Here is a 21,388-nt window from a genome sequence, read left to right on the forward strand (position 1 = left end):
AGAGGCGATGCAATCGTCTCTGATCTGGGCCGACATTTATGTGCCGGGTGGCACCTAATTAATTAGCTTGTTTATTTCAGCTTTTTTTCTTAAAGATGTGCTAGGTGTGTCCCAGCTACTGCTGCATTCTCCACGAATGGGTATCTGTCCACGGCCCAGGGGTTGGGGTGGTGGGACAATGGGGTGTCATCTCATTATTGATGAGGGCAGGCAGGTCATCTTCTTCTAAGCCTGCCTGCTTTGATGTCAAAGGTTGAGGTTCGTCATCTGTTGTGGCTGATGTGGAAGGCTTGCTTGACTGCTTAGCCTCGCGCATTTTTAGATCATATAGTTCTTTGTAAGGATTCAAACCATCTTGCAAATATGCCCTAAGCCGACGTACCCTTTCAAAATTAAAGTCGTACTTTATCATTGCAGCGAAAATCTCACGCGGTTGCTTCAAGTTCAGTTCCTGGACGACTTCACTTTCAGTCCGTTCGCTACGGCATTCGGTTTCGATTGTTATCCTTTCCTCTTCCAATTGCATCAGCTCTTCATCTATTAGTTCTTGGTCATGAGATGCCAAAACCTCTTCAAGATTATCTTCGTCAACTTCCACAAGCTAAACTCACTTTGTCCTTACTTCATTCACCACGATCGAAACGCTTAATTATGTCTAGTTTTATGCTGTGTAACACCGTTACGAGCTCTTTCAGGCTTTTCCGATACCTTAGAACTCATCTTGCAACCGGCTGCTCACAGGCACATGTTTAAGCAATGCCGGCGAGAATGCAGTTCCGAATCCGGGGGAGAGCGGCTGTTCGGTGCGCGCGCTGCTTTTTCCGCGTGCTGCCTTTTTTTGTAACAGTGAAAACACCTTCTGTTAGCGAAAACAGGTAAATAATGTAGGTCTTTCGTAACAGTGAGGTTTCATAAAGCGAACGTTTGAAAAGTGGGGGACACCTGTACTAACATAAATGACTTTGATTTTTAACGTTTTCAGGAGACAGCTGTCAGCATTGGATGCACTACAATGAGTCTACAAAAACTAGATCAAACTGGGCAAAGGAGTTACTGAAAGAATTCAAGTCTAATGTTGATATGCTGAAGCAAGCTGTGAAGGATTATAATAAAAGCAAAGCTCCATCACCAAATGATTCACCTCCACACATATTAATAGGTTAGTATTCTCTGTATGCTTTCATGGTTAATTATAAGAATTGAATTTTCTGTGTTTGTAGGGGAAAGAGGTTATAAACTCATGATTGATGCAACAAAGTTCTAGTTATCTGTGTGTTTGGGGGGTGGGGTTGTGGATTGGTGCTCTAGTTTTGCACCGAACTTGTAATTTGCAGTGCATGGTATGGCATGATGAAATGTATTTGCTTCATATAGGATTCTTAACTATTTAAGGTGTAGTTCTAAGGAGAGAGTAATTGAGCCATACTCTTTTACCCTATTTTATCCATGCGGGCCATCAAGCACTCATTTTCTTCTCTTGCATTAACATTAGCCACCCCCCTCTCCCCATCCCACCAATTCTCCTCTCACTGAGGGGTTAACTTATAGTAGACATTTAACCTATATTGTGGCACATTTTTGGAGAATGGGGACAAAACTAAAGTACCTGGCTGGTAATGCCACAGTTGCGCAAAGGCTATATATATGCCACAGAAAGCCCCCCAAGATCAGGATCGAACACAGATCTCGATCTCTGGAGCTGTAGAGCAATAGTGTGAATTGTTGTGCCACTCTGTGGTCCAGTGGCTCGTTAAAGGCTAATTGCTCAAATGTGCTATCAGATATACTTATAATGACATACAGTGGATTTTGCTTTTTTTAAACAAAGAAAAGCATGTGCATGTGAAGAAAAATGTCCAAAAAATAATGATAAAGTATTTGTGTTATTTCGAAACACAAATCTGAACTGTCCACTAATTCTCTTTTTGGTTTCCCGACTTGAGGTATTTTTTGCATCATAGAGAATTTGAATGATCAGTTGCAACCAAAGCTTATTTTGAAGTTGATATCCTTCTTTTTCTTTGGTTTGCTCAACTTAAAATGTGTGGTTTTGAACAGGACCATTGAAAACAACAGCTTTCTCATTGCAGATTGTTCACCTGGATAGTTTATTCCACCCAAAAGAATTGTCTTTTTTGGCAAACATTTTATTTCATGTGTCTTGATTGAACAATCTTTGCCTACTCTGTCTGGAAAGTGTTTGAAACAAAAATTGATTTTATTGAACAGTAGCTATTACTTCAAAAACTGAATTTTTGGCCGGTATGTTAATTGTTTATTCTTTAATCTATGTAGAGACCACACTCAGAAATAAACCTGTTACTACAGGGAAAGAACAGATGTCAAAAGGAACAAGTCCTGCTAATGTTTCATCTTCGACTAGCCCACAGTCAAGAACAAAGCTATTGTCTAGTTGTGTTGTTTTTAGAGTGGAGGATCTAAATATTTATCAGGTGAGAATTTGATGTTTTAGAGCTGGAATTAATTTGACCTTCATGATACGTATATCACAGGTTTTGTATTAAATTCTAATGTGATTTTTTTTAATCCTTTAAATGTTTAACTTTACATATTGTACCTTACAAAGAATCCATGTTTTGTATTTTAGTGCATCAAATACTTAATTGTTGCAATGTGGTGCTAGTAAGCTTTTTCAAAAAATAAGCTGTTACCTTAAGTGCAGATTTATCTTGATTAACACATAATATTTTGAGTCATACAAATCGACTGCAATTGCTTGTAATAGAAATGGAGCATTACTTTTGGATTTTCAAACTGTTTGACAATGTTCTTTCAAGGGTGAAAAGGGAAGTTCACGAGGTAATTGCTTTAAATAATCTCTGCAGATTGACATTGGGTTTGGCAGCAAACGATGGAGGTGATGTTAAATGGAAACTTCAGTTTGTGTAACCAGTGTGGTATCCAATTTGTCATATTTGGGTGTGATAACATTGTACAGATGTCTGTTTTTAAAAAAAATCTACCCATGACACAACTTTTGTCTGCTTTACCTTAAATCGCTTGCTGTGTTTACAGAAACCTGAGCAGATTACATAAATGGGTTGACATGTCTCACAAATTTTAATATAAATAGATGCAAAGGTACTTAGCTGCATAAAACAGAAATATCAGACTGCTCTTGGAATATGCATGTGGTTCTGGTAGTCCTGTAATAGGAAGAATATGGAGACTGTGGAGAAGATGCAAAGGTGGAGGCTACCTGGATTAGAGAATATGAGCTGTTAAAAGAGGTTGGAGAAACTGGTGGTGTTTTCCCTTGAGTCCAGATGCTGACAGGAGACCCACACAAACTTATCAATCACCCCAGCTGTAGACCACCTGGAGGTCCAAGACAGTCTTGTTGCATGCACGGGCAGTTCAACTCTTTGAGTGGTAATGCAGAAAGTTTGAAGTTAATAACTCATCTCCTTCTACCTTAGGCCACGAACTTATCAATCACCCCTGCTGTTGACCACTTCTACAAAGAAGGGATCCGTATGCTCCATGACCACTGAACTAAGTGTGTATATGTAGGAGGGGACTATGTTGGAAAATAAATGTACTAGGTTTTCTAAAATTGACTCCTTCTACCTCAGGCCACGAACTTATCAATCACCCCTCATAAATGAAGTAAACAAGTGGCTGAATCTGGAGTAGTTTGTTTGATTAGAGAATTGACTCAAGGAAAATTTTTAATTTGGTGTCATAACTGTCTTGCTTCATAATTGTTTCTTGAGGTTTCCAGTCATCTGTTGTACCCTTCTTCATCTTTTTCTGGTCCATTCATGATAGGAAAATGTATTAAGAACTTTAGGCCATTTTGCCACAGGGTTAAATCATGGTTGACCTATACAACCCATTATGTTTTTGTTTCCTGTGGCCTGATTCCCTCCTTGTCTCAGGAAAATATTATCATTGTCTGTGCATGATGTATTTACAGAAAGTGCTTTGTGATTTCACTGTTAAATGGGCTTGATCAAGTTTCAGTATTCAATTTTCAGCAAAACCTATATTTGTTGTCACTGTAATTGACCTTGAAGGATGTGGCAAGTTACTGTCTTGAACTATAATCCTTCTGTGGAGTTGCTTCAAGGTTACTGCTAGGTAAAGAGTCCCATGGTTTGACCTGCTGAGATGAAGGGAAAACAGCTTATACCCACGTTAGTTTGCTGTGTGACTTGGAGAATACCTGCATTTCTATCTGCCCTTTTCTTCTTTGGTAAAGGTTGAATCTTGGGGATGTACTGCTGGAGTAACTCAAATGTGTAAAAACATGGCAGATGGCATAACAGCTTTGGTATGCCAACGGTGGAGAGATTGAATGAATGGGGTCATCTGGATGATGTCAGTCTACTTATCTGTTCTCGGAGCTGCTTGTTTCTGGGCAGGTGGACATTATTCCCTCACACACATGACCTGTCTTCACTTTGGCAACATCTCTCCAACCCCAAGAACACATACATAATTACTGAAAATGTGTGCATGTGCTAAGAGACCCCTAGAACAAAAACAAAAACTTTGGGATGCTCACTTTATGAAAAGTGTGTTCATAACTGTCACTAATTGAATTGAGGGCTACAGAAATTGCAGGTTATTTTTTCCTTCAAATGATAGGAGGAAAATAACTTGTTGATTTTTAGGGGGTCTTATAGAAAATAATTCTGTGATAGAATATTTATGCATTGTGCTCACTAGGCACAATGAGTTAGATATGGCCCTTGTGGCTAAAGGGATCGGGGGTATGGAGAGAAGGCAAGTACAGGGTTCTGAGTTGGATGATCAGCCATGGTCATACTGAATGGCGGTGCAGGTTCGAAGGGCCGAATGGCCTACTCCTGCACCTGTTTTCTATGTTTCTAGGTCATGCTTAATCAAATTAGTTTCAACAATTTAAGAGTTCCTTCGTTCACAGATGAAGAATTGCAATAATATAATTAGAACAAATTGTATGTTGACAAGAATGATGCAGTTGATAGCTTCATATTAAGATCATCACTCTAATCCAATCACATAGTAAGGAACTGTGTGCAGACCACACACACAAAATGCTGGGGGAGCTCAGCAGGCTAGGTAACATCAATGGGAAAGTAAATAGTTGATGTTTCAGGCTGAAGACCCTTCATTAGGACTGGAAATAAAAGATAGGAAATCATTCAGAAGATGGGGGGTGGCGGAAGAGAGGAAGAAGTACTAGGTGGTAGGTGACAGGTGAAACCGGGAGGAGAAGGGGTGAAATAAAGAGCTGGGAAGTTGATTGGTGAAAGAGATAAAGGGCTGGAGAAGGGAAATCTGGGAGTAGAGGGTAGAAGACCATGGAAGAAAGGGAAGAGGGAGGAGCACCAGAGGGAGGTGATGGGCAGGTAAAGAGATGAGGTGAGAGAGGGAAACAGGAATGTGGTATGGTGGAGTGGGGGGTGCATTTACCAGAAGTTCAAGAGATCAGGTTGGAGGCTATCCTGACGGAATACGGGGTGTTGCTCCTTCAACCTGAATGTGGCCTCATCACCGTAGTAGAGCAGACCATGGCTGTCATGTCAGAACGGGAATGGGAAGTGGAATTAAAATGAGTGGCCACTGGGAGATCCCACTTTTTCTGGTGGTTGGAGTGTAGGTGCTCGGCGAAGTGGTCTCTCAATCTACATCGGGTCTCACTGATATACTGGATACAGTAGATGACCCCAACAGACTCACAGGTGAAGTGTCGCACACCTGGAAGGGCTGTTTCGGGCCCTGAATAGTAGTGTGGGAGGAGGTGTAGGGGCAGATATAGGGCACTTGTTACTTATCCTTGCAAGTGGAACAGGAGGAAAATCAGTGGGGAGGGACAAATGGACAAGGGAGTTGTGTAGGGAGTGACCCTTGTGGAATGTGGAAAGTGAGGGTGGGGAAGGCAAAGATGTGCTTGGCAGTGGGATCCCGTTGGAGACGGTAGAAGTTACACAGAGAATTATGTGCTAGATGTAGAGGATAATGGGGTGATAAGTGAGGACAAGAGGAACCCTGTGGCTGGTGGGGTGGCAGGAAGATGGGGTGAGGGCAGACATGCACGAAATGGAAGAGATGTGTGTGAGGGCAGAGTCGGTGGTGGAAGAAGGGAAACCCCTTTCTTTGAAGAAGGACATCTCATTAGTTCTGAAATTAAAAGCCTCATACTGAGAGCAGATGCAGCAGAGACGGAGGAACTGAGAGAAGGGGGTGGCAATTTTTTACAAGTAACAGGGTGGGAAGAGGTATAGTCCAGGTATCCCACGACCAAGTACATCTCCCCTTCCCACCCCACTTTCCGCAGGGATCACTTCCTAACTTTTCATCTTTTTTTCCCAGTCTTGATGAAGGGTCTCTGCCCGAAACGTCGATTGTTTACTCTTTTCCATAGATGCTGCCTGGCCTGCTGAGTTCCTCCAGCACTTAGTGATGAATCCATCTTCGATAACTATTTGGAACTACAGTTTTTATAGTAATGTAGTAATATTGTTAGTGTTCTAATTTGTTCTGTATTTCATTTAAATACGTAATTTACTACTCTGTCAAAAGGTAGTTTGTCTTATATATATGTTTTTAATTAATTTCCATGGAACTTCAGCTTATTAGAGCAGCCATTTAATTGAGCCAAAATGTACTGGTCCTGATGTGTCCCATTTAACCAAAATTCACTCCACATAAAATCAAATCAGAATTTTTGTGCTTATTTGTAGGAAAGTATATTCTCAGCTAAGTTAGTACAGTTATTTGGCTTTTACAATCTCTTTTCCAATACTTTTAAGGTGAAAAACAACATGGTTCCCTAATCCAACTTTAATACAGCCAAGAGAATTTTTAGTCTACATTTATGCTGAAATTGAATTTCCCCTAGAACCGGACACATTCACCAAACAAAAGATTGATCTGTGTACTTGAATATAGACTCAATTGTCTTGTGCCTGTTAAAAAAGTCAGTAGCTTGCACAATACAAGAAATTAAAACGTTACTTGGAATACCGTGCATCATTACAAAATTCAATAGTTAATCTGGATTTCTTGTACATTGGAATGTCAGGATTAAATATTTAAAGATACTACATCTGATAAGATGATGAATTTATTAATGTGATTGAAGGAAATATGAAAACTACTTTTCAAAACAAAGTCAGATTATCTATAAAACTGACATTTTGATGTTAATATTTACAATTTTACCATTGCATATTATAAAGTGTCTGAAAATAATTAAGCTTATCTACTTAAAGCAAAACTTTTTGTGAAATTTTGTCTAGGGAGAGGTTTCCCCCTGCCTGAAGAACATTCCCTGTTGGAGACTGCAGCTCGTAACATTGTATCTTGAAGTTTTATTTATAATTTACAAGAATAGCCATTTACAGAATGTTTTAACTTGTTCTTGCATTGATTAATCTGTTATAAAAAGGAATGTTAAAATTGTTGCTTGTGTTTAGAACATGGTGTAGTATTTCCACTCCATCATTAAACATCATTCAGGGCCAATCATATCGTATATAAGTAGAATTCTGTATAACCGGGTAAGAGTGAAGGATATTGGTGACCAGTATTTTCTTTGTCAGTCAAAACTCTAGTGGTACTACTCCACTAATCGTTGATTTGAGTTAATTTTATTTCATAATTTTCTTTAATAGATTTGAACTTGTGTAGTGCTCCAAAGCCTTGCTATGATGGTGAAATTGCCATCTTGTTAACTTGGTAAAAATTCTTCACTTGATCCCCTGCAGGTTTCTACAGCAGATCAGCGAAGAGATTCTCCCAAAGCTATGATTTGCTGCAATAAGAAGTCTTTATATCTTCCATCAGAAATGGCAGCTATTCACATTGAATTCACTGAATATTATTTCCCAGATGGAAAAGACTTTCCTAGTAAGAGTTCATTTTCAATTTTTTTATTAAATATGCGGGATGGAAAGAATTTGCCTTTAAAGCTACACATTGTGTGGGAGGGGTGAAGGGGTGGGAGAAGAAATTGGATTGAGATGACTCTAAGATGGTGTTATCAAAAGTTTGTTCAGCAGACTTTAAATGTGATGACATCCAGTAGAAATCCTTATTTGTCCAGAGAGAAAGAAGCAGTGAGATTATTGTGAATATTTGGATGGATGTTGGATCTTTAATTTTTTTTGAATGAAAAGATTTAATCCCCTTGCTTAGATTTGAAGTTCCTCTTGAGTACAATGCAGTAAAATAAAAACCTTTCAGTGTTTACCGCAAACTATGTTGCGACTTTTCTCAAAGCTCAAAAATATTCCACAAAATCTTTTTAAAACAAAACTATCTTATTTATTATTCACAAAAATAATATCTAATCTGTCCCCTGCAATTGTTCATTGAGTTTTTGAACATTAACTCCATTCAATGCAACAAGCCAATAAACATTTTAAGAGCTGGTGTCTTTAGTAAGATTACTTTTTATTGCCATTCACTGTAGCATAGGAGAATGAGGGGTGATCTTACAGAGGTGTATAGAATCCTGAAGGGCATAGACGGATTGAATATTTATTTCTAGGGAAATCAACAACTAAAAGGCATAGGTTTAGGGTGAGAGGGCAGAGATTTAATATTAACCTGAGGGGAAACCTCTTCCACATAGTGATCTGTAAATGGATGGACTTCCAGAGAAGGTGAATGAAGCAGATACAGTAACAATTAATACCTGGGCAGGTACACCTGGATAGGAAATATTTTAAGATGTATGGGCCAAAAGTATGCAAATAGGGCTGGCTTGGTTGAGTGTCTTAATCGTCATGGACCAGTTAGGCCAAAGGGCCTGTTTCTATGCTGTGTGACTATACTGAAAAATACTGTAAAGAAGCCCAGGTTTCAAACAGTAATAAATCTTACTTAATTTCTGACAAACAACTTCAAGGTGGTCCCTTGCACTGATCTTCAAGATGGTCATCATTCACCATTTCACAGCAAACGCCCACTCGGAGGCTAGTGATAATGTGAATGTATTTTCTCCAAAATGCTGGAAAAATTGAGCCTATGATTTGTTTGCCACACAAATATGATTGGGGTGTCATATTCTTAGTTCATCAGTGAAGTGAAATTAACTTGTAATGTTAATTCTATACTTGCTAGATATAGCTATCCTATGACATGCATTTAATGGTTTATAAGCAGAAGTATAAGTGACTAAATATTGCAAAAATGTTTTATCTGAGCAGATAATATTGGCTGTGTGTGGCGTTGACATACCATCTGAGTATTATATTTTGACTAAAATGCCTTGCATTTTAAAGATAGTGATTATTCCTGTTTAAATTGGTTTTTGTGACCTTGCATTATAGCCTTATGGAATGTGTTGGACAGGTTGGAAAAGAATCTACAACAAAGTTCTGCCCTAGATCTCCTTTTCAGTACAGGTTACACAATCATTACTGTAAAGTAATCTCTTGGTTTGTGGGCTGATTGTTAATCATATATCATTTATGATTCTGCATGACTATATCTGATCTGGAGGAATAAATTATGTGCTTAGTTGAATCTTTTTAAAATGGATTTTCACCAGATTGTATCATTGCTTAATTACCAATGAAGTATTAAAGGTGAAGTATTATATTTGTGTATTTAAAAGATGCTTTACACCGTGGTACTATAATGTAAATCATGGCATGTTGATTGAATAAATCTCTGCTCAAATTATATGATGCATGCAGTAACGTGCCATTTTTAATTTAAAGTTTATTTTTTTTTAATAAAAATGTTAAAATATTTAGGGTATTAAAGAGTGGAATTAGAATCTCAGATATCATGAATAGCCGCAGAATCTTTTGATCAAAAATATTGAAATATAATTTGCAACGATCAATTGGAGGAAAATGTAGGAAAAGTTTGTTTTCATTCTCTTTAAATGAAGGAGAGGTATTGAATAAGGTTCTATAGGTATAGAAAGATATTAATATAAAGTGCTAACGTCCAAAATATAATTTGCTGAAAGTTGCTGTAGAAAGAAGCAGAGTAAATGTTTGATATTGACAGCCTTTTGATTGAGCCATAAGAACATTAGAATTTAAAGCAGAATAGGCCATTCAACTTCGTGTGATTGCTTTCTCACGCAGTGAGGTTAGTGACCTTTAATCTCAGCACCACTTAACTAACACTAATTCCACATCACTTGATTACTTCAGTATGTAAAACTCTACCCATTCATCTTACAGAGTTTCAACAGGTAGTCAATAACAAAAAACCCAACATTTTGAACACTTCAACTGTAATTATATTGAAGGTTGACATACAAGCTTCTGATTACTTGAAATAGTGCTAGATTTTAATTTTAAAAAGTGACTGAAATAACAATATATTTTAAGTTATGGTGAATGTAATGTATTGCATTAGATAGTGAAGGCAAATCAATATGGTGAAAATATGTATTCTTTAAATTTTGCAGCTTGTTAAATTATTTTCCTTTTATAAGGGATGAATAAATCTGATCAATTTTGAAATCGCAAAATCTATTTTTAGTAAAGTTTTCTTCTTAGCAATTTGTATTCACATTCCATGAGAAATACTGATTAGATTTCTGATTATAATTCACAGCTGTGATTAGCTGGGTGAAAGTTAGAATTCACGATCATTAACATAATTGACCTTGCTTTGAATATTGTGGTAATATGATAAGTACAGAAATAAAATGCTGTATTCCTGTCTGCAGTTCCTTGCCCAAATCTTTATGTACAGATGAATGCACTACAGTTGACACTAGATACCAGGAGCATATTATGGTTGAACCAGTTTATACTAGATCTACGGCAAAGTCTGGAACAGTTCACAGCCATCTACAAGCTTGATAGTGGGAAAGAAGATGACCATGTTGACGTACGAGTTGATGGATTAATGCTCAAGGTATATTAATATGTAGTATTGCAGTGACAGTATGTAAACATTAAAATTAATCATCATTAGAAGTTTTTTTTGTGTTTCAGGTTGGTCTAAGATGCTAACATGTTCATATTTAAGTGAAGATTTAAAATCCAGCATCTTAACTCTCCGTGATTTTTATAAATGACCTGGATGAGGAAGTGGAGGGATGGGTTAGTAAGTTTGCTGATGACACAAAGGTTGAGGGTGATGTGGATAGTGTGGAGGGCTGTCAGAGGTTACAGCGGGATATTGATAGGATGCAAAACTGGGCAGATGGCGTTCAACCCAGATAAGTGTGAAGTGGTTCGTTTTGGTAGGTCAAATATGATGGCAGAATATAGTATTAATGGTAAGACTCTTGGCAGTGTGGAGGATCAGAGGGATTTTGGGGTCCGAGTCCATAGGATGCTCAAAGCAGCATGTGCGGGTTGACTCTGTGGTTAAGAAGGCATATGGTGCATTGGCCTTCATCAATTGTGGAATTGAATTTAGGAGCCAAGAGGTAATGTTGCAGCTATATTGGACCCTGGTCAGACCCCACTTGGAGTACTGTGCTCACTTCTGGTCACCTCACTACAGGAAGGATGTGGAAACTATAGGAAGGGTGCAGAGGAGATTGACAATGATGTTGCTTGGATTGGAGAGCATGCCTTATGAAAACAGGTTGAGTGAACTTGGCCTTTTCTCCTTGGAGCGACGAAGGATGAGAGATGACCTGATAGAGGTGTATAAGATGATGAGAGGCATTGATCGTGTGGATAGTCAGAGGCTTTTTCCCAGGGCTGAAATGGTTGCCACAAGAGGACACAGGTTTAAGGTGCTGGGGAGTGGGTACAGAGGAGATGTCAGGGGTAAGTTTTTTATGCAGGGAGTGGTGAGTGCATGGAATGGGCTGCTGGCCATGGTGGTGGAGGCGGATATAATAGGGTTTTTTAAGAGACGTTTGGATAGGTACATGGAGCTTAAAAAAATAGAGGGCTATGGGTAAGCCTAGTAATTTCTAAGGTAGGGACATGTTCAGCACAACCTTGTGGGTTGAAGGGCCTGTATTGTGCTGTAGGTTTTCTATGTTTCTATGTTACCTGTTTTTAAGTTCAAGGCCAGTGTTGGTTTTATTAACTTTCATTTTAAAAGTCAAAATGACCTAAGAAACAAATTTATGAGCCTAGTATGAATCAAAATAAAAAATTGTGATGTTGAAGATCATCTCTGTTTACTTCAGGTCACCCACCTGACATGTTTATCACTTTTTTCAGTCATGCACATGATAATCTGCTGGCAAAATCTGCTGCTCACACTTGTGCAGAGAAGTATTGATTAGAAATATTTTTAGTGCATGGCAACTGACTTGGTTACTTGAGGCCATTGTTACAACTCCCCTTACTGTGAAGCATGCAGACAATAAAAGATGTTTAAATTGTTTGTAATTCCCCACTTAATTGGATTAAATCAGATTTCAACCTATCGCGCTGACCAATGCAAACTGACTTTAGTTTTGATCAGTCAGAAATAGTAGTTGTACATGCAACATATTTGAAAAGTATTGAAATTGTTCTTAAGTATTTATCTTTCTTGTTTGAACTGAATATATCTTTCTTTTTTCAGTTTATTGTTCCAGCTGATATGGGACCAAATGGCCATCAAGACCAGCCACAATCGATTTCTATTCAGACATCTGAAGTAATCGCTACAAATACAAGGTTCTCACTACACTGTACACGGACGGATCTGGAAGCCATACTGCAGGAGTTCAAAGATGATAGCTTTTTTAGCAAAACGTTCACAACTTTTCCCAAAAGTGAAAATAGTTTCAATATATTGCACCCAATATTTCAGAGACATGCGCATGAGCAGGATACCAAATTGCATGATATTTATAAGGGCTTAGTTACTCCAAAGCTGAGTACAAATGCATTGAAAACTTTTGCTGCTACAGATGTCTGGGCTGTGCACTTTTCACAGTTTTGGATTGATTATGAAGGGATGAAGAGTGGAAAAGGGAGACCTGTGGGATTTGTGGATTCTTTCCCACTTTCAGTCTGGGTTTGCCAACCCAATAGGTTTGCAAAATCACAAGAATCTGTTTCATCTTCCAGACAGTCTGCCTCTCAAATTCGCAAAAGTGAATCCAGTGATTTTAGTATCCGTTTACATCATAAGAAGCTCTTGAGGGATTATTATAGTACAGAATCTGAGCCACTCACTAATGGACTAGGTAAATCAAATTTTTTAGATGCTCTTACTACACCTTTGAAATCTTTGCAGTCATCAGATGCAGATATACATGTTCTTGTACATGCTCAAAAGCATGTGAGCATGCAGATTAATCATTATCAGTACTGTTTTTTGCTCCGGCTTCAGCATTCAATTAAAAGCCTTCAGGAGCAATTTCAGAAGAATATTGAGAAAGTAACAGGAAAACCAGCAGAGCAAACCAAGATTTCTATTGGATTGGTGATTAAAAGTGCTGAAGTTGCTTTATTGCTTCGCCCACTGCCTCAAGCAGAATCAGACAATAAGGTTTTGGCTGAAAATACAAGTCCTGTAGAATCTGACCTTTCTCCTTCTCAAAGCAGAGAAACTCTGGTAGCTGAAAATGAAGGACAGCAAGATGTTTTGAGTTCTGATCATCTTTCCCAAACACAACTGAATGAATTTGGAAATGCTCAATCTGAAAACACACACAACAGTACTGTCAGGCCAGTAGACTCTGTACTTTCTAAATCATATAGTGATTCAGCTTTGATTAAAGGAATGAACTCACAATCTTCTTTTCATGCTTCTGTTAGTCAATTTCCAGTATCAATGGATATCTCAGGGGATATCGATGGAACTGCTTTGATGAATAAAGATCAGCACAGTGAAGTCACAAAGCTATTGAGTGTTGAAGATCTCAATGTTTCTCGAAGTATGGACCCATTGAATGTTTGTAAAATAAACAAAGATGAATGTAGTACACTTTCTTTGGAGGAGAATTGCCAACAAGAAATTTCCAACTCTTTGGAAGACAAAAGAAATGTAACTGTAGATTCATTAAACGATTTACCAGGTCATGACGAAGTGAATCCTATGCAAAGCTTAGATTACATTAAAGAAACACAAAGTTCAACCAAGTTCATGTTAGCTCAGTCATTATCAAGGTATGTAACTATTTGAAACCAATGTGTTATCTTTGAAGTAAACCGTTATGAGCAGTAGTTCTATTATTATTGTTAATTATTTTCCACTATCTGGAATGTTTGTTTTCTTTAATTGGCCTTTACTATGCCTTTTTAATATTATTAAATAAATTGCTTACTGTCATCTGTTTTCAGGATAGAAAGGAAAACAACTTGGTCTCCTGCTAAATTGACATTATTGCTTCATTTCTAAAATCACACATTTCCACTTTGTATTGGTGGCAATGTTCAAGAAGTCTAAACAAATCATCATGAGAACCAGTTCAAAGTCTTTGTGTTTGTTGTGAATAGCTCTATTGCCGGTATCTAAATCCCTACTCCTGGCCTATATTTTTCTACTAATTAAATATGATTTCTTGTTTTATTTAAATTGTTATTTTGTTTAAATGTAGCTTTGATTTGTGTATAGCAGTAGTATGCAGGCTCTATCTAGTGGCCACTTTGTGTAAAGCAGTTATTTGAATTAATAAGTTGCTTATGCACAGCAACTTACAGTTGAAATCATCCTTGTCAAAGATGATTGTTGGAAATTAATGTTCTGGTTCAAACTTGATGGAGAACATAGCGAACATGATGATGAATCAACAGTGCAAAATCTTCCAAAATGTAGTGAATGAAATGTAATGGTAATCCACATACCAATGGATAAGCTTAAACCTTAAAACAAACAAGCAACTTTATTTGTATAGTACTTTTCAAGCACAAGGTAGTTCAAAGTACTTTAAAGGATTATAATCTTAGTCTTACAATTTTTCTGTGGCTCAGAAGAGAAGAGGGGAGAAGACAAATGCAGTAGTGATAAGGGATTCTGTAATTAGAGGAGAAGGAAGCAGGTTCTGTGAACATGAAAGGGATAACTGGATGTTATGTTGCCTCTGAGGTGCTAGGATCGGGGGTGTCTCAGATTGTGTCTACGGCATTCTAAATGTGGAGGTGAACAGCTGGAATTTGTGGTACATTTTGGTACCAACCACATTGGCTGGAAAAGGGAGAAGGTCCTGAAGTGAGAATATAGGGAGTTAGGGTGCCTGTGCCACGTGCCAGTTGGGATAAGAATAGGATGATTTGACAGATGAATGTGTGGCTGAAGAGTTGGTGCAGGGGGCAGGGTTTCAGATTTCTGGATCACTGGGATCCCATCTGGGAAGGTTTGACCTATACAAAAAGGATGAGTTTCACCTGACAAATATCCTTGTGGACAGGTTTGCTAGAGCTGCTGTGGTGGTTTAAACGATTCTTGCAGTGGGGTGGTAACTGGAGTGATAGGGCTGATGGTGGGACAGCTAGCGTACAACTAGATATAGTGTGTAGTGAGATTGAGGAAGAACAGGAGATGATTAGGTAAAATTGCAGCCAGTGGGATGAGTTAAAGTGTAAAAGGGGACTAAAATCAATAAGGGTGATGAATACAGGACTGAAGGTAGTATACGGAATAAGATAGATGATCTTGTAGTGCAGTTAGATACTGGCAGGTATGATGTTGTGGGAATCTCCGAGTTGTGGCTGAAAGAAAATCATAGATGGGAGCTTAACATCCGAGGATGCACACTGTATCGAAAGGACAGGCAGGTAGGTGGGGGGGGGGGGTGGGATGGTTCTATTGGTAAAAAAATGATATCAAATCCTAAGAAATAGGATCGGAAGGTGTAGAATCTTTGTGGGTAGAGTTAAGAAACTGCAAGGGTAAAAAGACCCTGAATGGAGTTATATACTGGCTTTCAAACAATATCCAGGATGTGGGGTACGAATTACAACGGGACATAGAAAAGGTATATAAAATGGGCAATATTTTGCTAATTATCTGGTTGGAGATGGAATTTGTAGAATGCCTACAAGATGGCTTTTTAGAGCAACCCACTAGGGGAACTGCAATTCTGGATTTGGTGTTGGATAATGACACAGATTTGATGAGGAACCCTCAGAAAGCAGTAATCATAATATGATAGAATTCACCCTGCAGTTTGAGAAGGAGAAGCTAAAGTCAGATTTATCAGTATTACAAGTGGAATAAAGGAAATTACAGGGGCATGAGAGATGAGCCAACCAAAGTTAATTGGACAGGGATACGAACAGGAACAACAGCAAAGCAGCAAAAGCTGGTGTTTCTGGGGGATATTTGGAAAGTGCAGGAAAAATGCAGTGCCTATAAAATGTATTCACCCTCCCTTTGAAGTTTTCATGTTTTATTGTTTTACAACGTTGAATCACAGTGGATTGAATTTGGCTTTTTTTTGACACTGATCAACAGGAAAGGACTCAGAAAACAGCTCTCTACAAAGTGATCTAAATTAATACAAATATAAATCACAAAATAATTGATTGCGTAAGTATTCACACCCCCCCCCCAGTCAGAATTTAGTAAATGCACCTTTGGCAGCATTTACAGCCTTGAGTCTGTGTGGATAGGTCCCTTATCAGCTTTGCACATCTGGACACTGCAATTTTTCCCTGTCAGATTGCATGGGGTTCATGAGTGAACAACTCTTCAAGTCCAGCTACAAATTTTCAGTTGGATTGAGGTCTGGACTCTGACTTGGCCATTCAAGGACGTTCACTTTATTGCTTTTGAACTATTCTTATGTAGCTTTGGCTTTACGCTTGGGGTCATTGTATTGCTGGAAAACAAATCCTCTCCCAAGTCTCAATTCTCTTGCAGACTGCATCAGGTTTTTCCCTGTATTTTGCTGCATTAATTTTACCCTCTACCTTCACAAGCCTTCCTTTGGTGCTGCAGTGAAGCAGCCTCACAGCATGATGCAACCTGCTCCATGCTTCATGGTAGGGATGGTGTGTTTTTGATGATGTGCGGTGTTTGGCTTATGCCAAACATAGTGTATAGTCTGATGGCCAAAAAGCTCAATTTTGCTTTCATCAGACCATAAAATCACCTTCCAGCTGACCTTAGAGTCACCCTCATACCTTCTGGCAAACTCTAGCTGAGTTTTCATGCGAGTTTTTTTCAACAATGGCTTTCTCTTTGCCACTCTCCCATAAAGCTGCGACTGGTGAAGCATCCGGGCAACAGTTGTTATATGCGCAGTCTCTCCCATCTCAGCCACTGAAGCTTGTATCTCCTCCAGAGATGTCATAGGTCTCCCTCACTAGTCCCCTTCTTGCATGGTCACTCAGTTTTTGAGGACGGCCTGCTCTAGGCAAATATACAGCTGTGTCATATTATTTCCATTTCTTGATGATTGAATTAACTGTACTCCAAGAACTATTCAGTGACTTGGACATTTTCTTGGATACGTCTCCTGACTTGTGCTTTTCAATAACCTTTTTGTGGAGTTGCTTGGAGTGTTCTTTTGTCTTCATGGTGTAGTTCTTGCCAGGATATTGATGCACCAGTAGTTGGACCTTCCAGATTCAGGTGTACTTTTACTACAATCAATTGAAACACCTTGATGGCATACAGGTCTCCAAAAACAGATCTCTATTTAACTGATGAACCAACCATGATAGACAAGGGAAGTCAAAGACAGCATAAAAGCAAATGAGAGAGCATATAATATAGCAAAAAATAGTGGGAAGTAGAGGATTGGGAAGCTGCTTAAGACCAACAGAAGCCAACTAAAGAGCCATAAAGAGAGAAAAGATGAAATAGGAAGGTAAACTAGCCAATAATGTAAAATAGGATACCAAATGTTTTATTTTCAGATATATGAGCAGTAAAAGAGAGATGAGAGTGGATATCAGAATGATGGAAAGTGACGCTGGAGAGGTGGTAACATGAGACAAAGAAGTGGCAGAGGAACTTTAAGTATTTTGCATAAGTCTTCACGGTGGAAGACACTAGCTGAATGCAGAATTGTGAGAGTGTCGGGGCAGAAGTGAGTTATCATTGCTATTACTAAGGAGAAGGGGCTTGGGAAGCTGAAAGGTCTGAAAGTAGATAAGTCACCTGGATCAGATGGACTGCACGCCAGGGTCCTGAATGAGTTAGCTGAAGAGATTGTAGAGGCATTATTAATGATCTTTCAAGAATCACCAGATTCTGGAATTGTTTCTGATGATTGGAAAATTGCAAATTACAGGGTGGGAGGGAGACAGAAGAAAGGAAATTACAGGGCAGTTAAGAATAAGGATAAGGATTCTGGGCACTTGAAGGCACATGATAAAATAGGTCAAAGTCAGCATGGTCTTCTAAAGGAGAAATCTTGCCTGACACAAATCTCTTAAAATTCTTTGAGGTTATAACAGGCAGGATAGACAAAGGAGAGTCGGTGGGTGTTGTTTATTTGAGTTTCAAAAGGCCTTTGACAAAATGCCACACATAAAGCTACTTAACAAAATAATAGCCCATGGTATTATGAGAAAGCTAATAAAATAGGTAGAAGACTGGCTTACTGGCAGGGGGCAAAGACTGGGAATTTAGGCAGCCTTTTCTAGTTTGCTGTTGATGAGTAGTGGTGCGCCACAGGGGTTGGTGTTGAGACTGTGTCTTTTCACATTGTGTGTCCATGATTTGATGGCTTTGTAGCCAAGTTTGTGGATAATATGAAGATAGGTAGAAGGACAGGTAGTATTGAGGAAGCAGGTGTCAGCAGAAGGACTTAGACAGATTGGGAGAATGAGGAAAGAAGAGGCAGATGGACTGTAACGTAGTGAAGTGCATGGTCATGCATTTTTGCAGAAGGAATAAAGGTGTGGACACTATTGTAAGTGGGGAGAAAAATTCAAAAATCAGAGGTGCAGAGAGACCTAGGAAGCCTCATGAAAGATTCCCTGAAGGTTAACTTGCAGGCTAAGTTGTTGGTAAGGAAGGCAAATACAGTGTTGGCAGTCATTTTGAGAGGACTAGAATGCAAAACCAAGGATGTAATGCTGAGGCTTTCTAAGGCATTAATCAGACTGCATTTGGAGTATTGTGCATAGTTTTGGTCCCCCTTGACTGGGAAAAGATGTACTGGCATTGGAGAGAGTTCCAGAGGAGTTTCATGATAATTATCCCATGAATTAAAGGCTTAACATATGGGGTGCATTTGATGGCTCTGGGCCTGTATTTGCTGCCGTTTAGAAGAATGTTGAGGATCTCATTGAAATCTATTGAATATCGAAAGGTTTGGATAGAGTGGATGTGGAGTGGATATTTCCGATAGTAAGGGAGTCTAGGACCAGAGGGCAGAACTTCAGAATTGATGGGTATGCATTTAGATCAGAGATGATGAAATATTTCTTTAGCCAGAGAGTGGTGAATCTGTGAATTTTTTGCTGCAGGTGCTGTACAGGCCAAGCCAATGGGTATATTTAAGAGGTTGATAGATTCTTGGTTCATCAGGGCGTCAAAAGGGAGACGGCAGGAGAATGGGATTGAAAGGGAAAATAAATCAGCCATGATGAAATGCAGAGCCGACTCAATGGGCTGAATTCCCTAATTCTGTTCCTAGGTCTTGTGGAAGTAAACTAACAAGAATCATAGAGAATGTAGAAGGAATGGGAAAATGGTTATATAGACTTAAAGATGAGGAAAGGATATTGAAGCGTGTGAAAAATTATCAAATCATTTAACGATTGTACTGCTCAGGAGCTATGGATGATTAAGCCATTAGAGACATGAATTTATCCCTCACTTCAATATGTACTTCATAGTCAAAGACTTAGTATCATACAGCACAGAAATAAGTCCTTTGACTCACTGTCTCCATGCTGACCTTTGAGCACCCATCAATATTAATCCCATTTACCAGCACTTGGTCCGTAATCTGCATCTTGCCAATTGAAGAGCTTGTCTAAATATTTAAATATTGTGAAGGTATCTGCCTCTATCACCTACTCGGGTAATGTGTTCCAGATTCCAGCTGAAAAAAAATCTCCCTCTGATTCCCTTTTACTGCTTGCCCTAATCTTTGCCCTCTAGATCAAGATCCTCTGCTATGGAGAAAAGTTTCTCTGTATTTACCCTATCTATGCTCCTCAGAATTTTATTAACCTCTCACAGGACTCCCATCAGCTATGTCTGCTCAAGGAAGACAACCCCAGCTGACCCAGCCTCTGCTTCTAACTTCCATATCAGGTAGCATCCTGGTGAGTGTTCTCTACATCATCTCGCGTGTCATGGCATCCTTCTGATACGTAACAACCAGAGATGTCTCCGTGCTATTACACTTGCAACCTAACAAATGTTTGATAAATGTGTCATAACCACCTCCTCATGAAGCCAAATATCCCATCTGTATTCCTCAGCACCTTGCATGTGTTAGCAGCTTCAGAAATCCTGGACTTGTGCACTAAGGTCTCATACTCCGTTAGACAGGGATTCCCATCCTGGTCCATGGACCCCTCAATTAATGATGGATGCCCATGGCAAAAAAAAAGTTGAGAATGATGTTGTACCAAACTTTTGACCTACTCTAAGATCAATCTTATTCTTCCCTCTCACACAGGCCTCCTTTTTTTTCATTCATGTACCTACTTAAGAGTCTCTTTTAAAGTTCCTAATGTGTCTTCCTCTACCACTACCACAGGCAGCACATTCCACGTGCCTACCACTTCATGTATTTAAAAAAAACACTACCTCTGACATCCACCCAGTACTTTCTAACAATCACCTTAATAGTATGCCATATCATATTAACCGGGGCTTGTACTGTGCTGTAACATTCTATGTCCAATTCAATTCAAACCCTTGACCTAAGATCATATGCAGTAAATAGTAGGGCCTAAAGTTATTGGTGCTGTCAAAGTGGATCACCCTTTTCTTGTCAGAATTAAATCCTATCAGTCATTGCTCTGACCATCTTACCAACTTATCAACATCATATTTGTAACTGTCCTCACTGTGAATAACACTACCAGTGATTTTTTTCATTCTATCAGCAAACTTATGAGTCATACCTCATATTTTATCCAAATTATTAATGTACACAACAAACAGTAAACATCCCATCACTGATTCCTGTATTAGATCACTTGTTATTTTGAACTTCTTGTTGAATTGGTATATATAGATGAAGGAATTAATAAGGAAAATATAAATTGCCCTGAAGCTTGCAGGAGAAGGAATGGGGCATGTCCTCAAGGAACAGATTCCAGATTCAGTCCATGTGCGCTTGTGTAATTCTAGAAATTGCTATTCAGTTTGATCTCAATCAATGAGAATCATTTGGCACTCATACTAGTGATGATGATGGCTGGTTCTTCACTTGTGAAAATCAGGAGGGAAGAAGAGTCCTCAGGAGCGAAGGCACGATTGTTTTGACTGAGACCAATTCTGTATCTGCAAACTCTGGAGCAGTAGGGACACAAAAAAAGCTGGGATGTGGGCACTTGGATAGTAGAATCCTTCCTGCATCTCCTTTTCTCTTCAGCAGTCGCTCTTCTGGATTGCTCAAAATTCTTGGCTGCTC

The 21,388-nt window shown here is 38.9% G+C and overlaps 1 protein-coding gene across 5 annotated transcripts in view; it reads left to right on the top strand.

The window, feature by feature from the left end:
- bltp3b (bridge-like lipid transfer protein family member 3B) overlaps nucleotides 1-21,388 on the top strand; it is a 132,097-nt gene that overhangs the window by 77,745 nt on the left and 32,964 nt on the right. For 3 of the 5 annotated variants that reach the window (XM_072241507.1, XM_072241505.1, XM_072241506.1), the window contains exons 10-15: nucleotides 983-1,159; nucleotides 2,296-2,453; nucleotides 7,722-7,863; nucleotides 9,291-9,365; nucleotides 10,655-10,845; nucleotides 12,469-14,003. In XM_072241507.1, the coding sequence (XP_072097608.1) occupies nucleotides 983-1,159; nucleotides 2,296-2,453; nucleotides 7,722-7,863; nucleotides 9,291-9,365; nucleotides 10,655-10,845; nucleotides 12,469-14,003 (2,278 nt within the window). The remainder of the gene's footprint in view (nucleotides 1-982; nucleotides 1,160-2,295; nucleotides 2,454-7,721; nucleotides 7,864-9,290; nucleotides 9,366-10,654; nucleotides 10,846-12,468; nucleotides 14,004-21,388) is intronic. The other 2 variants (XM_072241508.1, XM_072241510.1) reach the window with 1 other exon arrangement.

The sequence above is a fragment of the Mobula birostris genome, chromosome 23 (genome assembly GCF_030028105.1).
Source record: "Mobula birostris isolate sMobBir1 chromosome 23, sMobBir1.hap1, whole genome shotgun sequence".
Taxonomy (NCBI): Eukaryota; Metazoa; Chordata; class Chondrichthyes; order Myliobatiformes; family Myliobatidae; genus Mobula; species Mobula birostris.